This window comes from Amblyomma americanum, chromosome 8 (genome assembly GCF_052857255.1).
Source record: "Amblyomma americanum isolate KBUSLIRL-KWMA chromosome 8, ASM5285725v1, whole genome shotgun sequence".
Lineage (NCBI taxonomy): Eukaryota > Metazoa > Arthropoda > Arachnida > Ixodida > Ixodidae > Amblyomma > Amblyomma americanum.
In genome coordinates this window covers 8463816-8478240 of record NC_135504.1, presented here as the reverse complement: position 1 = coordinate 8478240, position 14425 = coordinate 8463816, and the positions used below count along the sequence as shown (strand labels likewise).

At 42.6% G+C, this 14425-nt stretch overlaps 1 protein-coding gene across 3 annotated transcripts in view; it reads right to left on the bottom strand.

Annotated features, from left to right (window-relative positions):
* The window catches only part of IRSp53 (Insulin receptor substrate 53 kDa), a 153857-nt gene extending 146467 nt beyond the window's left edge, over window positions 1–7390 (bottom strand). For all 3 annotated transcript variants that reach the window (XR_013307878.1, XR_013307879.1, XM_077633780.1), the window contains exon 1: window positions 6970–7390. Coding sequence is in view for 1 of the 3 variants with exons in the window: in XM_077633780.1 (XP_077489906.1) it covers window positions 6970–7017 (48 nt within the window). In the remaining 2 variants the exon portion in view is untranslated. The remainder of the gene's footprint in view (window positions 1–6969) is intronic.
* Window positions 7391–14425: the final 7035 nt, after the last annotated feature.

Sequence of the window (14425 nt, the reverse complement as noted above, 5' to 3'; positions counted from 1 at the left end):
AGCAGGGCCCAATGCCTTTTGAGGAAACGACCGCTTTTTAAGTGAGGAAAATTGTCTAGAGGATCATCATAAGGGTACCTTAAACTGGGACATTGATTTTCCAGGACACAGGTGTTAGGCAACGGTCGTACCACCGCATGGCACCTATTAGCTTACTGCGTTTTGTCTGCACATGACAAGTGCATCTGAAGAAAGCCGAAAAGCAAAGTACCGTACACACAAATTGAAGGCTGAGCGTTCGCACAAACTTTAGCGCGCTCGTAAGCATTCGTTGGTGGCTCCATGTAGTCTGAAGTGAGATTGGTGATTGCACATGCGAAGCCATTTGAGCGTTTGTCACAAATCCACTAGCGCTGAACAGAGTATGCAGCACAGAGGTTCTATTTTCCCCTGTTCCCTTACTCACTCCGACAAATACCACAGAAATACTTGCTCAACCTGAATTTTACGAGCAGTTGCTGCAGTGAACCTACACAAAAATTCTATATGTGCATCTGTGCGGGTAACTTTTGTGTGACTGTGTATAGCTTCATCGTTATCTTCCCAGTACCGAGCAGCTTACCATGCACCTGATCAAGATAACGTCTCCAGTTACGATTAAAGCGTCTCCTCTTTCTGCTCATTGAGTCCAAAACGGGTATTCGGCTCGAAAATGAGAATTAGAGGTCAATAATCGATATAATTAAGATAAAAGTAACAATTGCTAATCGATTCAGCTGAAGACGCCAAGCAGTCGATTTTTGTAATAATAAACCATTACTAATTCTAATTTTTATTCAGTCTAACTCGATCCCGTACAGTAGTGTTAGCTCACGGCTGTTGACAATATAATGCATATACGGCGGTCTGTTATCAATCAACAGGTCCCTTTTGACGGTTTCTACAGTCTGAGTGTAAAATTAATGGAGTAAATGATTTCTCTAGCATAAAGACCCCACCATTTCTCAACAATCTATGACAATGTCTGCAAAACGCATATATAAAATTTGACTTCGTTTATTAGAAATCATTTCGCAATAAGGCTGCGTTTTTATGGAGAAAAAACGCTAAGGCGCCCGTCTGCTGTGCGATGTCAGTGCACGTTAAAGATCCCCAGGTGGTAGAAATTATCCCGGAGCCCTCCACTACGGCACCTCTTCTTCCTTTCTTCTTTCACTCCCTCCTTTATCCCTTCCTTTACGGCGCGGTTCAGGTGTCCAACGATGTATGAGACAGATACTGCGCCATTTCGTTTCCCCCCAAACCAATTATTATTATTAATAAAACTCAAGTATGCAAGCCGAACCGGCTACGTAGCCGAACCAATAAAACAAACAGGGCTTCCATATAGTTAGTCAAGTAGTTACGTACAACTGATGTAAGCTTAAAGGAGTAAGGTGTAAGAGAGAACTCTAGCTTAATTATTTCCACCGTTCCATTCCATTTCTCGCTGCTGCCACCCAAAAACATTTTCGGGGTGAACATAAAATAAAACACAGGCGCTTTTTAAACGCAATCGCCTCAACGGCGGTGCGAAAATATCGCTGGATCACAGCGTACGATGCAAAATGAGCAGCTAATTATCAACTACACAGAGATTATTAACGTTAATGCAACCAATTATTTTTGCTCCAGTGCGGCGGAAGCGGACAGCCAGGCCTGAATACCCGGGAACACGCTTATACAGGTATGTCACGCTATCAATGAACTTTGCTGGCCTTTTAACACGGCTGCTGAAATTATCACCAGTGCAGTCAGCTTACTAGATTTCAATCCCTCTCAACGAATCAGAATTACGCGTGCCGTCTACCTATAACCATTCTTCCTCTACAGCTTTTATTAAACTAGGCACGCTAATCCTTTTACTTTTTTTTTTCGTAGAATTGTAGATAACATAATAAACTAAGTTAATTTGAGTTCACTTAATTCGAAGTTCGTTTTATTTTTTTTTTAAACTTCAGGCTTTAGGCGCGTCAACAAGTGAATTTGGGAGAGCCTTTCCGGGTTTTCTCTTATTCGAACTTCGCCGCATAATTCGAAGAAATTTCCAGTTCTCTGCGAGATGGAGTAATCAAGGTTCAACTTTAATTATAAAAATAACAAGCGGATTCCATGTAAATGCATCTAATGTCACATCTTCCACGCTATGAATCTACCGCCTCAATAATTTCTGCATTAATTTTGTGTTAACGCAGCCAATAACGGTACCTGTCATGCGGCTACGATAAAAGCTACACCTCTTTTCTCTACTTATCATTATGAAGCCGGCCAATCGGACGCTAATGAAATCATATTTAGGGTTTCATCATGTCAGGATCGGAGTGTTCATAAAAGATCCTGAATGCCGAACTACCTTCTGCTAAACAGCGGCTGAAAATCTCATGGAACCGTTACTCCTATTGGCCACATTTTGCCTAGTTTCTAGAATCGCCTCTTTTCTTACCGCAGGATCAGATATTGGACAGCTGCTAATCGATTTTACAGAAAACATAAACTACTTTTCGTAGACCGAAGGTGTACTAACCGTAGAATGGAGGTCTTTGGTGTTTGGAAACGCATTCGAGGTTCTTTTTCTTTTTTTGCAGTGGTGAGTGATAGAAGTAAAAAACATAAATCCTTTGTTTTAAAGATAACCAGAACATAAAAAGTGTCGTTGCGCAATTAAGTCATTCACGAAATAAGAATCGAGAAATACTCGACAATCGCAATAAAGGCGATGCAAGCAATTGCACTTTGATAACGAACTGATAGTGCAAACGACTCGACATTAGATAATGCTGCTTATCAACCACGCCGTTCACCTTGGCAGGAAGGGGCGATGTAATGAGGAAGTTGAAAAGCTATGCTTAATTACGCCCTCACGCAATAAATTCGCTTCGTCGATACTCCCGCAATATTTCCTTTCTCGAGTTACTATCTAGATGATGATGATTATGTATTTTTATGGCGCAAGGGCAGCTATGGCCAAAGAGCGCCATGTCACAAGGTATTTTTTCTTTTTCTCAAGGTGGGGTCAGAGACCCATTTCCCAAGCATTTCACCCTAAATAAGCCGAGCACCAGACCAGTGGAAAGCTTGTACCCATTGTATCACCGGTGGGTACCCGGCGGCACTGGGGATCGAACCCCGCACCTCCCGCATACGAGGCGGATGCTCAACCACTTGGCCACCGCTGCGGTTGAGTTACTATCTAGAGTGCCGAGGTATGCAAATATCATTGGAATGCACGTGAATGTGGTGGATGTCGGCTTCGATGTCCTTGGGTGTCCGATATGTAAACGCGAGGACACTGAAGCCGACATTCACCACTTACTGTGGGACTGCCCTGCTCTCAAGCCTACAAGGATCCGGCGCCTGAAGGTAGCGGGTCTTTCACCGAGCCACCCTGCTTCATATATTGCCTGGACGCAGGGACCATACCATCTACTACTACTGGACTTCATTATATCAGCTAACCTCTTGCCATTACTTTAATCATTACCGCATCCTTCATCACACCCATTGCCCATTGATGCCCTGAGGCAATAAATCTCGTTAAAAAAAAAGTCGTCGAAAATCTTGTTCCTAACGCGAGTCTATTCTGCTAGATCAGTAAAAAAGAAAAGAAATCTGCTCTGAATAGCGTGCCTAAGTTCAATGCCACGTGACCTCAGGAAGTTTTTCTTTGCCTTTAAAAAAACTCATGGGTTTGAAATTTCCGGAAGCTACGTCGATTTATGGACGCGTAAATAAGGTATGCAGCTGTGACAGACTTGAGTAGTGCACAGCTGTTTGTAGGTCGTTTCTACTCTGACGCTCAATGGTTTTGGCTTTCTGCAAAAGCAAGGAAAGGTGCGCTGCAGGAGGTTAGGTTAGGTGTTGCAAAGTTCAGCCGTAAAACTAAACCAGGAAGGGCAGTACTCAAATTTCAGTTCGTTTCTTTCCCGTATTAATGGGGTCGAAAAAATTGTTCGCACTCCTTTTCAGAAAGAGGTGTTGTGGGCTCTGTAGTGACCACCGTTTAATATAGTCACGAAAAACCAATAAATCTCCTATCAAGCACTGTATATTGAACCAATACTCCTGAGAGGAATTTTACATAGCCACTGGTACATGCGTTTGCAAAGAGGACAACCAAAAAGAACAAACCGGCTGATGTGAAGCTGCAAGCAAGAAAAAAAAATCCACTCGGGAGCGGCCGCAGACTTGCTGGTATTCATCTAGACGTATATGCTAACACAATGATCTCTCCAGAGGCACTGACCTTTGCACATTGCAACAAAAGGCTTACATATTCAAGCTAGAAGATAGCCTGCATGCCTACTGAGCTCGTCGGCGAAAAAAAAATGCGAGGCAGACATGTCCGAAGTTACACCAAGTGCCGAATTTAAAGTAGTAGTAGTAGTAGTAGTAGTAGTAGTAGTAGTAGTAGTAGCAGTGGTGGTTTATTAAAATAATAATAAAAAGGAAGGATAAGATTTTTGCTAGCCCCGGCATCTGCCATCAAGAACTGAAGCACCTGAGCTGGGGCAGTGGAAATAAAGGACAGCAGGCAGAATGGAGAAATGAAATGAAAGAGGTGAGGGGACAGGAAGAGAGGATAGGGGGAGAAGTAATATGTACAAACTATTTACACAATAAGAAATGTGTACAGGTTGCGCGCGTGATTAGTGAGTTTAAAGTACTTGAAGAACATTTCTGCCTAATTCGCGATAATTTTGCTAGAGTGAATCTATTTCATAAAACTGGTGAAGTTGGCCGGTTAGTGCTTCCTTTCAAATGTGTTGAAGGCACGCACTGAAAATCTGCGCCCACACCGTCGCAATATGAGTTAGGTGTTAGGTGGCGTCCTCTATTACCCCGCATCAGAACGGGTACCCTTCATCATCTATCCATGTTTGGTTAGTACTTCCGGCTCAGTGACGCAGGCAAGCGGCAATTTCGTCCGCACAGCCTCTTATTTGCCTGCGGCGAGATGTGTTGCGTACTGAACAAGGTAAACAGGCGTGTTGCGAGCGTTGTTCCGCGTATCAGCATATCCGTGTGTCGAAACACTCGAGACATTCGCACACCTCTCGCCTTAGTCACGGCGGATAACAGAGGGCGTTGCCAAGCGGCGGCAAGCACACATCGGCCCGTTTCTGGTGTAGTTTCCTGAAGCTTTAAAACTAGGGGCGTGTGAACATTCGAATTTAATGAATGGCGAATGCAATATACTCCGATTGGACACGCATAAAGATTTGAAACGGACAAATTCAAAGTTGTTCGAAACGAATAGAATGTGCTCTTAAGTTTGGGGATACTTTTCGAATATTCAACACAAAGACAACTTTATAATGAGCAGGGCACGCTCAGACGCCGCGCAACACGCTGCCTCGATTGGCTCACGTGGGATTAACTGCCTAGTGCCACGACGCGGTTCATACGAGTCGCTGCGTTCATAATGTTCTCACATGTATAGTTCTCGCCCCAATCATGTTATGAGACGTGGCACTAGACTAACGGCTGTAACTAGTAGAAAAATGTAATTTTCGTATGCGTACAACGTGATTGTCATAAAGTTAGTATACTAACTTCGTGTCACATGTCGACCTGAGGTGAAAATGAGCGGAATTTAAAAAAAAGTTACAGTTATCGCTGCTAGACAAGATTATTTCTTTTGCACAAATATTCACCCAAGTATGGAGCATTCGTAGGAAAATTTGATTGAAGTAGCAAAAGTATTCATATCTGATTCGGTTTTGAAAAGTACTTATCACACACCCCTATTTGAAAGCGCTTTTACGCTCCTTGTAATATTACACTATGAAAGCACCACTTTAAATTCGCATTCTCTTGTTGAGCGCACAATCTGAGGTTTTGTGACAGACGAAGTTAAAACTTTGCCGTCGTCTGGCCACTCTTTTATTGCATGCCCTTTCAAATGTTGGTGCAAAGGGCTTTCCAGTGAAAAAAAAAAAAAAGCAAACTTGATGTCAGAGAGCAACGGTGATCCTTCCGTGAAGTTCAGTAGCTTACATAGGATGGTAGAATGTAAATTTTTCAAAGCAAGAGATTCAAACTTCAATAAAAATTGGTGGAAACTGAAAATTGCATGGAACAGTGCACATGCACATATAAAAGGCAAACTATTTTTACTTCTTCAAAACAATTCAGCCCTAAACCGGATGCTCGTTTTTAAGTTTATGAAAGAAGGTGCTGGCATTTTAAATACGCTACACTTTTCAGAAACAGATTCTGCTCTAAATGTTTTTTCAACCTATGTTTTGGCGCACGATAGCTTAGTCACTTATGCGCGGGCAAACCCAATGTAACTAATTTATTTTCTTCTACCAATTTCTGCACTGATTTTTATTCCTTCATCCCTCCTCTAATACCTGACCCGTACGCAGGGTAGCATGTCGGCGAATAGTTGGCTCAAATTCCAGCTTTTTCAATAAATCAGCGATGTTAGCTCTGTCTTCAGGTATGCGCAGGCTGTTGCTTGGCGCCGACATTTATGATGAGGGCCTTTATTGCACGCTTCGCGGCATGATTTTTTTTTTCAAGTGTAACCCACTCCGAAGAACATTTTCAATGCATTTCCAATGCAGTTAACGAGCATAAGTGAATGGGTTCTCTGAAATACCGACGATATTTAATGCACTTTGGGGTGGGCCATGCAGCTAAGGCTACAGCCTGCAAGTGAGATTCTAAGAAATGAACACTTTCGCGGATTGGTCGTTCTCTGTAAAGAAAAATTACGCCCCAAAACTTATCGAGTTCGAGTCTTACGATAATCACAATGCGAACTAGTTTCCCTCGGCAATTTGTTTGTATCGGCTTTCTGCAGCCCACAACTCTCTCATTGCAGTGAAGGCTGACTTTCCCGGCATATTTTAAGTGAATCGCCTTTATGAAGTCCCCAAGCGTGCACATTGTTCCGTCAAGTGACATCTTACGTGCTTGTAGCATAGTACGATAATTTAACGTTATGAAAATCTTAGTCAAGTGATATTGCGGGGTTCTCACCTTGTAGGCTCCATCGACGAGCCGCACCATCTCCTCGTATTCCGTCATGGCTACTTTTTTTTCTCGTCGTCGCTGACCTTGAAAATCCGCACTCTTCACAGCACACTCACATGCACACACCACGTCACCACGACGGCAAAACCGCAAGCACAACTACGCCGCGTCGACACGCTCCGGCAGTCAGCATCGCCGTTGGAGGCGCAAAAAAGAAAACGCGATCTTGGCGCGCGCGGTTGCCGCAAGAAGCCGTTCGCTGAAGCTCGGCGTTAGCGAACACGCGGCGCCGGCCGAATCCGAAAGCCGCGGAAAAAAAATAACACCGAGGAACCTCGAGGAGCACTCCGCTATCCCGGGAGCCGCACGGTTGTGCGAGGAATCGCGGACGTTGAAAGCGCCGAGCGACGCCAGATCGCATACCGATGGAGAGAGGAACAGCGCGCGGACCTCTCCTCCAATGGAAAGCGACGCTCGCGCGCGCTGCGTCACTTCCGAGAGCGGCAGCCGGCGGCAGCTGCCCGAACGAAGAGGCCGACGACTTCCGGTTTCGACGCTCGCGCGTCGCGTCGTCTGCTTCTTTCCAGCGCCGCCTGCTACACTGCCGCCTGCAAGGGACCGAAAGATGCCACACCCTTCAGTCAAATGAGGTTTCCCTGTGAAAATAGAGTTACAAAGAGTTATCCTGCATGCAAAAAACTAGTTGAAATTGCACATGATTTTGCCAGGTCAGTCAAATTCGCAAAACGGACTGATGCAATATTTATGAATTTTCTGCGTCTTCGGTCAAGGTTACTCACACAAAGTTGTATGACAATAGAGAAAATACTTCATGACCAATTGATAAAGTGTATTGCAGCGTACCTTTTTATCAGAAAGCAGTTCCTCGGTTTAAAATAACCATCACTTTTAGACGAGTTTTATACTGGGGTTCCTCAGGGCACGTTATACGGACGTTTATTTATTGCACACCTGAAATGCCCATAACAGGGGTATTACACGAAGGAAAATATAATACAAAATTAATCTGATATGAATGATACTAGGGCTAGCGCATAATATTTGAGTTGGCATTTTTGAAAATAGACGGTGCTGCTGGTGGATTGTGGCATTGGCAGGCAGACCATTCCAGTCGACTGTTGTTTGGACAAAAGACTTGATGAGTTGGTTTTAAATCTGCGAGGATTAAGTGATGTTTCCGATAATAATCAATGATACTGTTGAAGACCTCACTGGGAAGATCAAGTTGTATGCCGATTATAGCGTTTCTTATTCTGAGAATGGAAATGTTTCTGGTCAAAAGGTGTTGAACAATGCTTTGCAAATGGTTGTTCATTGGTGTGACCTATGACAAATGAGAATTTATTTTGACAATAGGTTCCTATAAAAATGACTAACAAGACCATCCACATGAAGACCACACTATTAACGAAATTTTGCTGCTCGCAGCGTGAACAATGTATGTACTTTGGGCTTAGGTTTTCCAACAACCTCAACTGGAATAACCATGCTGACACAGTAGGGTGCAACTTTAAACTTTAATTGTTTTTTCCTAAATGAACCTTAAATCTTTCTACTCGCTACGTTCGTCTTCTCGCAGTTAAGCACATTGTTCCCCACATGTTAGACTGTACTACTGTTAAATAGAATCCCTTAACTGAAAGTTGAACTTATAATTTAGAGAGCGTACAGAGAAAGATGAACTCGGTTTATATAGCTTCAGGCAAAACTTCATGCCGAAAGTCATTGGCCGAGCCAACCTGTAACCAATACCATGTTCGAATCGTTTCGTTTACAGCTAAATTGTTATACGAACTATGTTTTTTTTAATGTTGAACTTATTCAAAGGTGCATGTAAAAAGAAGCAGTATACAAAGGGATGTCATATATGTAGTTGACTCTATCGGGACTTCCTGTTACTGGTAAATAAGCACTTACTACGATTAGAAGAAACATCTTGTTGCAATCATATATATGCGACCGGGAAAAGAGTAAAAATATTCCAGCCTACTTAATAAAAACAAGAATCCTGCGTTCTTAGAAGTTATAATAAACCTAAGACAGGAAAAATTATACAATCGAAAAGAACAAATGCTATAAAACCGCATACACAAGAAATTGAGAGCCCAACAGACTGAAGGAAATAAAACGAGGAAATTCAATTTAGTCCAGAACAATATAAACAAGAAAGCTTAGGAACTACATAAAAACGTCGGTAAATAAAAAAGGAAGCAAAAATGAGCATTTATCATATTAAAGAAGAAAACAAATCAATACTAATTATGTCCTGTCAGAATAAAGTTGCATAGTTGCTTTTTGAATATGTATACATTGAACGTTATGTTTTTATGCAGAGTGAAAGAGTATTACAAAAGGAAAAAACTAAAAAATGAATCGAATTTATCATAACTGTTGCGTACCAAAGGTAAGATATAATTATTGCTGAGTGCAATTCTAGCGACATTGGTGTTTGCAAGGCATGTTTTCGGAGTTATATAAAATTGAACTTGATTATTAATCAGCTTAACCCATGGAACTAATTTTTTATGGGTATGACACTGGGAAAAGGCATGAAAGAACTACAATACACTACCGCGCATATGACAATTCTTTAAGCATTCTGTTTTCCCAAGAACTATAACTGACTGAATTAGCTCTGCTATAAGGATGCCGCTCAACGGCCAAATCTGAAAATATTTTCTCCACGCCTTACCGAATCATACGTTTCGATCTGTTGCGTCCTTGCTTCAACTTCTATGCTTATTTGCACTGTGTCGCAATGTTTCTGTTCACGAAAGGCTCGAGGGCGGAGAAGGAACAATTACGACACCAACAAGCGCCCAACTATCACATCAAAAATGAGCCAACTAAACCGAGAGGTTTTCTTGAAGCACTCTTCACACCATTCTATTTGTATGTATGTTGTTATAACCCTAATTGTTTGTATTTTATGGCTTTTATTTTTTCTTGCTTTAGCTTGTGCCCTTGGTTTGCACTATTTTACATTATGTCACTGTATACACACTTATTTCCTGGGATTGCGAAAATCCTGAAAATGGAGCTGCTGTGTCAACTATTGCGTTACATACAATAAAAAAAGCGCCCGTAATTCTGTTATGTGGACGTTTCTTCTGCACTACAAATAATTCCAGAATTTGTAGTCTGTCTTGTCGTTGGTAGCAGGTGTAAGCATAAAATTCTCTGCCGCAAAGTCTCAGCAAATTCTAGGACCCTCATCGATGATCGCAGGTTAACTAGGGCATTGGCCTGGTCTCTTGGCTGCTGGGTGTGCTGTATTCTTCGCAAGATTTCAGTTCTTCGAGCTGGGTCTCCTTGGTTGCTCTGAGGCTTCAGTGGCACAACGCACATTGGATGCCAAAGCAATTCTGGCGTTTTATCCCACTAACGCAGTTCATAAAACACAACCAACAACCAAATTTGAGACAATTAAACGTGACGTTTTTTAAACATCCGTCAACAAAAGTCTAACCTATCGAAAGCCCTCAAAATCACTTCGTCCGTGCGCAAGATTTAATTGAAAGCTAAAATCATCCAATTGGGCTAGATAATTTATGGAGCACCGTGACGCCAGTAAAACAGAGTATTTTTTTTTTCATTTTTGAGTAGTTTCAGGTCGACGAATACAAAGACATCGAGTCTTCAGAAAAAAATTTGTTGCTCTTTCAAAACTCGGTAGTAACCAAGCCGATTGAAGATCTGTGCATGTCGTTTGCACTTCACTGTATGGCGTAATATACCGGGTTAGCCGCCGCAATAATTTCACTGACAGGTGTTGCGGAGTGAGCGTACCCGGCGTTTAAAAGCAAATCGCACGTAGGCGGAAAGATGATTTTCGCTTCTCCAACAGAAAATGGAGGCTGCGCACTCAGCGTCACTTCCGGCAGCCAGAGCTTGTCGGCTAAAGAAAGCAGACTGCTTCCGCTTTCGGCGCTCATACCTTGTCGTCTGCTTTCAGCCCTGTCGTCTGCTCCCTCTCGCGTCAAGGTATACGTGTTCAAACGACACACCCATATTTGAGCAGGGTCACGTGCTCGTTCCTCTAATTAGGCTCGAGTCCCCGTCGCCTAGTGCCTTAGGCGGTTTTCCTTCTTATTTTTCCTTTCCGGTGAACCCTTTTCCGGCCCGTCTGCTGAATGCATGAACGTCGAGCTTTCGTTAACGTGCGGTCTGCTTAATTCTGGGTACTCGGGACCCAGGTAAGGGCAGTTGCCAAAGCGGGGGGAAGTGTTTCTGCTTACGCCACATAGCGCCCCCACTTAGCGGTCGCATTACCATAGCTGCGTAGCATTCCAGCGAAGTGACTCGCAGGTAGCGACTGCTGTCCGCGTATTCATGACACACGTCTCGGCTCCCGGGAAACGCGAAGTTCATTGCCGTTCGTGGAATGTCACTAGCTTCGCCTATGATCGCGTTACTTCATCATCATAATCATTATGTAAGGTATGCCCAGCGCAGGACAAAGCCCTCTGCCACATAGTCTGAATGAAACGTTTCTTGCATGTGCCACCGTCGTAAAGTTGAGAAACGCTTCATTTACGCAGAGATTTATTTTGAGTCGGTGTTTCGAACAGAGCCTGTCCTTTCTCAAGACAGGCTCTGTGTCCGGAACATCGACTGAACAATAAGTCTATGCCTAAATGAAGCGTTTATCAACTTTACATTTTACCTGTAGCAACCAAATACGTTTATTGACACGCGCGCACGCGCACGCACAAGCACACACACACACACACACACACACACACACACACACACACACACACACACACACACACACACACACACACACACACACACACACACACACACACACACACACACACACACACACACACACACACACACACACACACACACACACACACACACACACACACACACACACACACACACACACACACACACACACACACACACACACACACACACACACACACACACACACACACACACACGTATATATATATATATATTGCAACTGGGACAACATTGACTCGAGTTGGATCTCTGACCTGGATTGCTCTCTTTCCGTAATAGTTACCGATGTTATTGTATGTTCTGTTACAGTTTAATTTCTAGCCTTTCCCATTTTCTTCCAAGCTTCCGGATATGCCTGAGTTATACATTCGTCTCAAAGAATACCATATGCTGCAGTTTGTAAATTGAGGGGACCTTCCAAATACATTTAGCCACATACATATTTTTCTCATAATTTTTTTTTCGCGTGGTGTGAATAGGCGGTCAGTACTTGGCCTACATAAATATACTTCCGCACTGCTTCAAGTACCTGACTGCCTACTGCACAGTGTTTGTCTGGTCCTAGACTGTTGAACGACCGTTTTCCTACATTCGTAATAATTGCAAATCATGTCGTTGTGTTTCGCCTGAATGCATCACCTAGCCTGAAACAGACAAAAGTTAGCTGTGATGCAGCCGCTATTTAATTTGATGATTTCGGGAATGCTCAAAGTGTGAAAAATGTTCCTCTTCAAAACTCGCAAGACTTTGCTTAAGCTGAAGTTGTTTATCGCGGTTTGTGAAGCATGCGGATCTAAACGCTACTTAATTGTTTTGATGGTTTGTTCGGTCGTTCGTAACTTGAGCATCTTACAACGTTTCCCCTCAGTGCGAGGGAAAAGTTAGCATAACGGGCATCGTGCTCTGGTAAGGAGCACGCAACTCGGAATGCTATATCTTTTAAAAACAGCAACGTGTTATCTCTGAAATCATTACAATGTTGCATCCGCCTGGGTGGTTCCCGGGTTGCGTAGTTCAGCTGCACAGCATAAGGTCTTGGGTCAAATCCGGACCGTGTTTCAAGATAGAAGCGAAAAAATAACAAGAAATCCCAAGTACGAAAATACCAGGAGCATTGAAAAAGTTCATACTGGTTCAAACTCACCCAGAACACTTCTCTACGACATGCCCCGATCGAGTGCACGAGAAATATATACTCTGGTTTTCTTTTTATGCGTCACTGTCAGCCGCTTTCACTAGGGGAATAATTATGTTGAAGTGGATGAATTTCGGGTATCAATCTGGTTTAGCCTATTTAGTTCAATATGAGTGCGGTGCAAAAAAGAGGAAAACAGCGGTTGCGGTCGAGAACCAACTTTTATTAAATATATCTACTGACAGTCTATAGACGTCTTATAGACTCTATTGTCTTCATATAGATATTTCTTCTTGGTTATTCATAGTCCATAGACTGTTTATAGAAAAGTCTACTAAAAGTGTATTGCCATAGATCTATATTTTGTCTATGGATTGTCTATAGGATTTGTATTGCCTATAGACTGTTTTCTAGGCTCTGTCTATATAGTATCTATAGACATTATAGACAGATGTCTATGGACAGTCTGTAGATTGTGTGAAGCAATTTTTGCAAGTAAAGAGAACGCTACAGAATGGTTTGACGCGGCGCTATCATGTCAACCGTTCTCATGCATTTTATGGTCTTGACCCCTGTCAGGAACGAAGGTAGGGCTGTGACGTTTTCTCCTCGAACAACACGTTTACACTGCAAACAACATGCCGCAGGAAGGAACAAATAAATAAACAAAATTAAGCCACAAAAACGCAGAAACAAAAAAGATACAAATACATTCATACGTACATAATACGTTTGCGAGGGAGGAATAGGCGACGAGATCTGAGAAAGTGTTTTCGTATTATAAACTCAATTAGCATGCTTAGGCCGCAGAATCTAGTAAGCTAGAGTAATCAAACAAGGATATAAATAAACTAACCCAAACGAACAAATAAAGTAATGAACAAACAAAACGCAAACAAACTCATGAACACGTACACACGGTTCATTCTCGGTGCCAGGAAGGTAGCAAACTGGGAAGCACTAGTCGTAGCGAATAGAAGCGCAAAAATTAAAGCAGCAATAATTAAAGACCAACGAAACGTACAAGACACGTCACTTGTTCTTTTAACTAACTGAACTTCGTAAGCAATGACGCTTACGAACATTGTGAAGTAAAACTTCTCGAAAAAGGATTAGAAAAAAACGCGACATCGCTGACAAAAAAAAAAAAAAAACGCGCATAAAATACAAGATAGGAAAGAAGTAACCTGCCAAAAAAATACGGCTCCTTTTCAGTCGCATCAATCGATGGAGCACTGACGCACATCGGACAGAAGTGAACAATGTCCATATCTTCGATGATATGGAGTGTCTTTGACGTCATGTGTTTGTCATGCCTTAATAATAATAATAATAATTGGTTTTTGGGGGAAAGGAAATGGCACAGTATCTGTCTCATATATCTTTGGACACCTGAACCGCGCCGTAAGGGAAGGAATAAACGAGGAAGTGAAAGCCTTCTCATTTTCCTTTTGTCTTGAAGTGCGTTTTGCTCGCCGAATAGTTGTATGTGCGTTTGTTTTCGAAGTTATGGTCGGGATACAAAGTATCAAGTCATGTTGCCGCGTT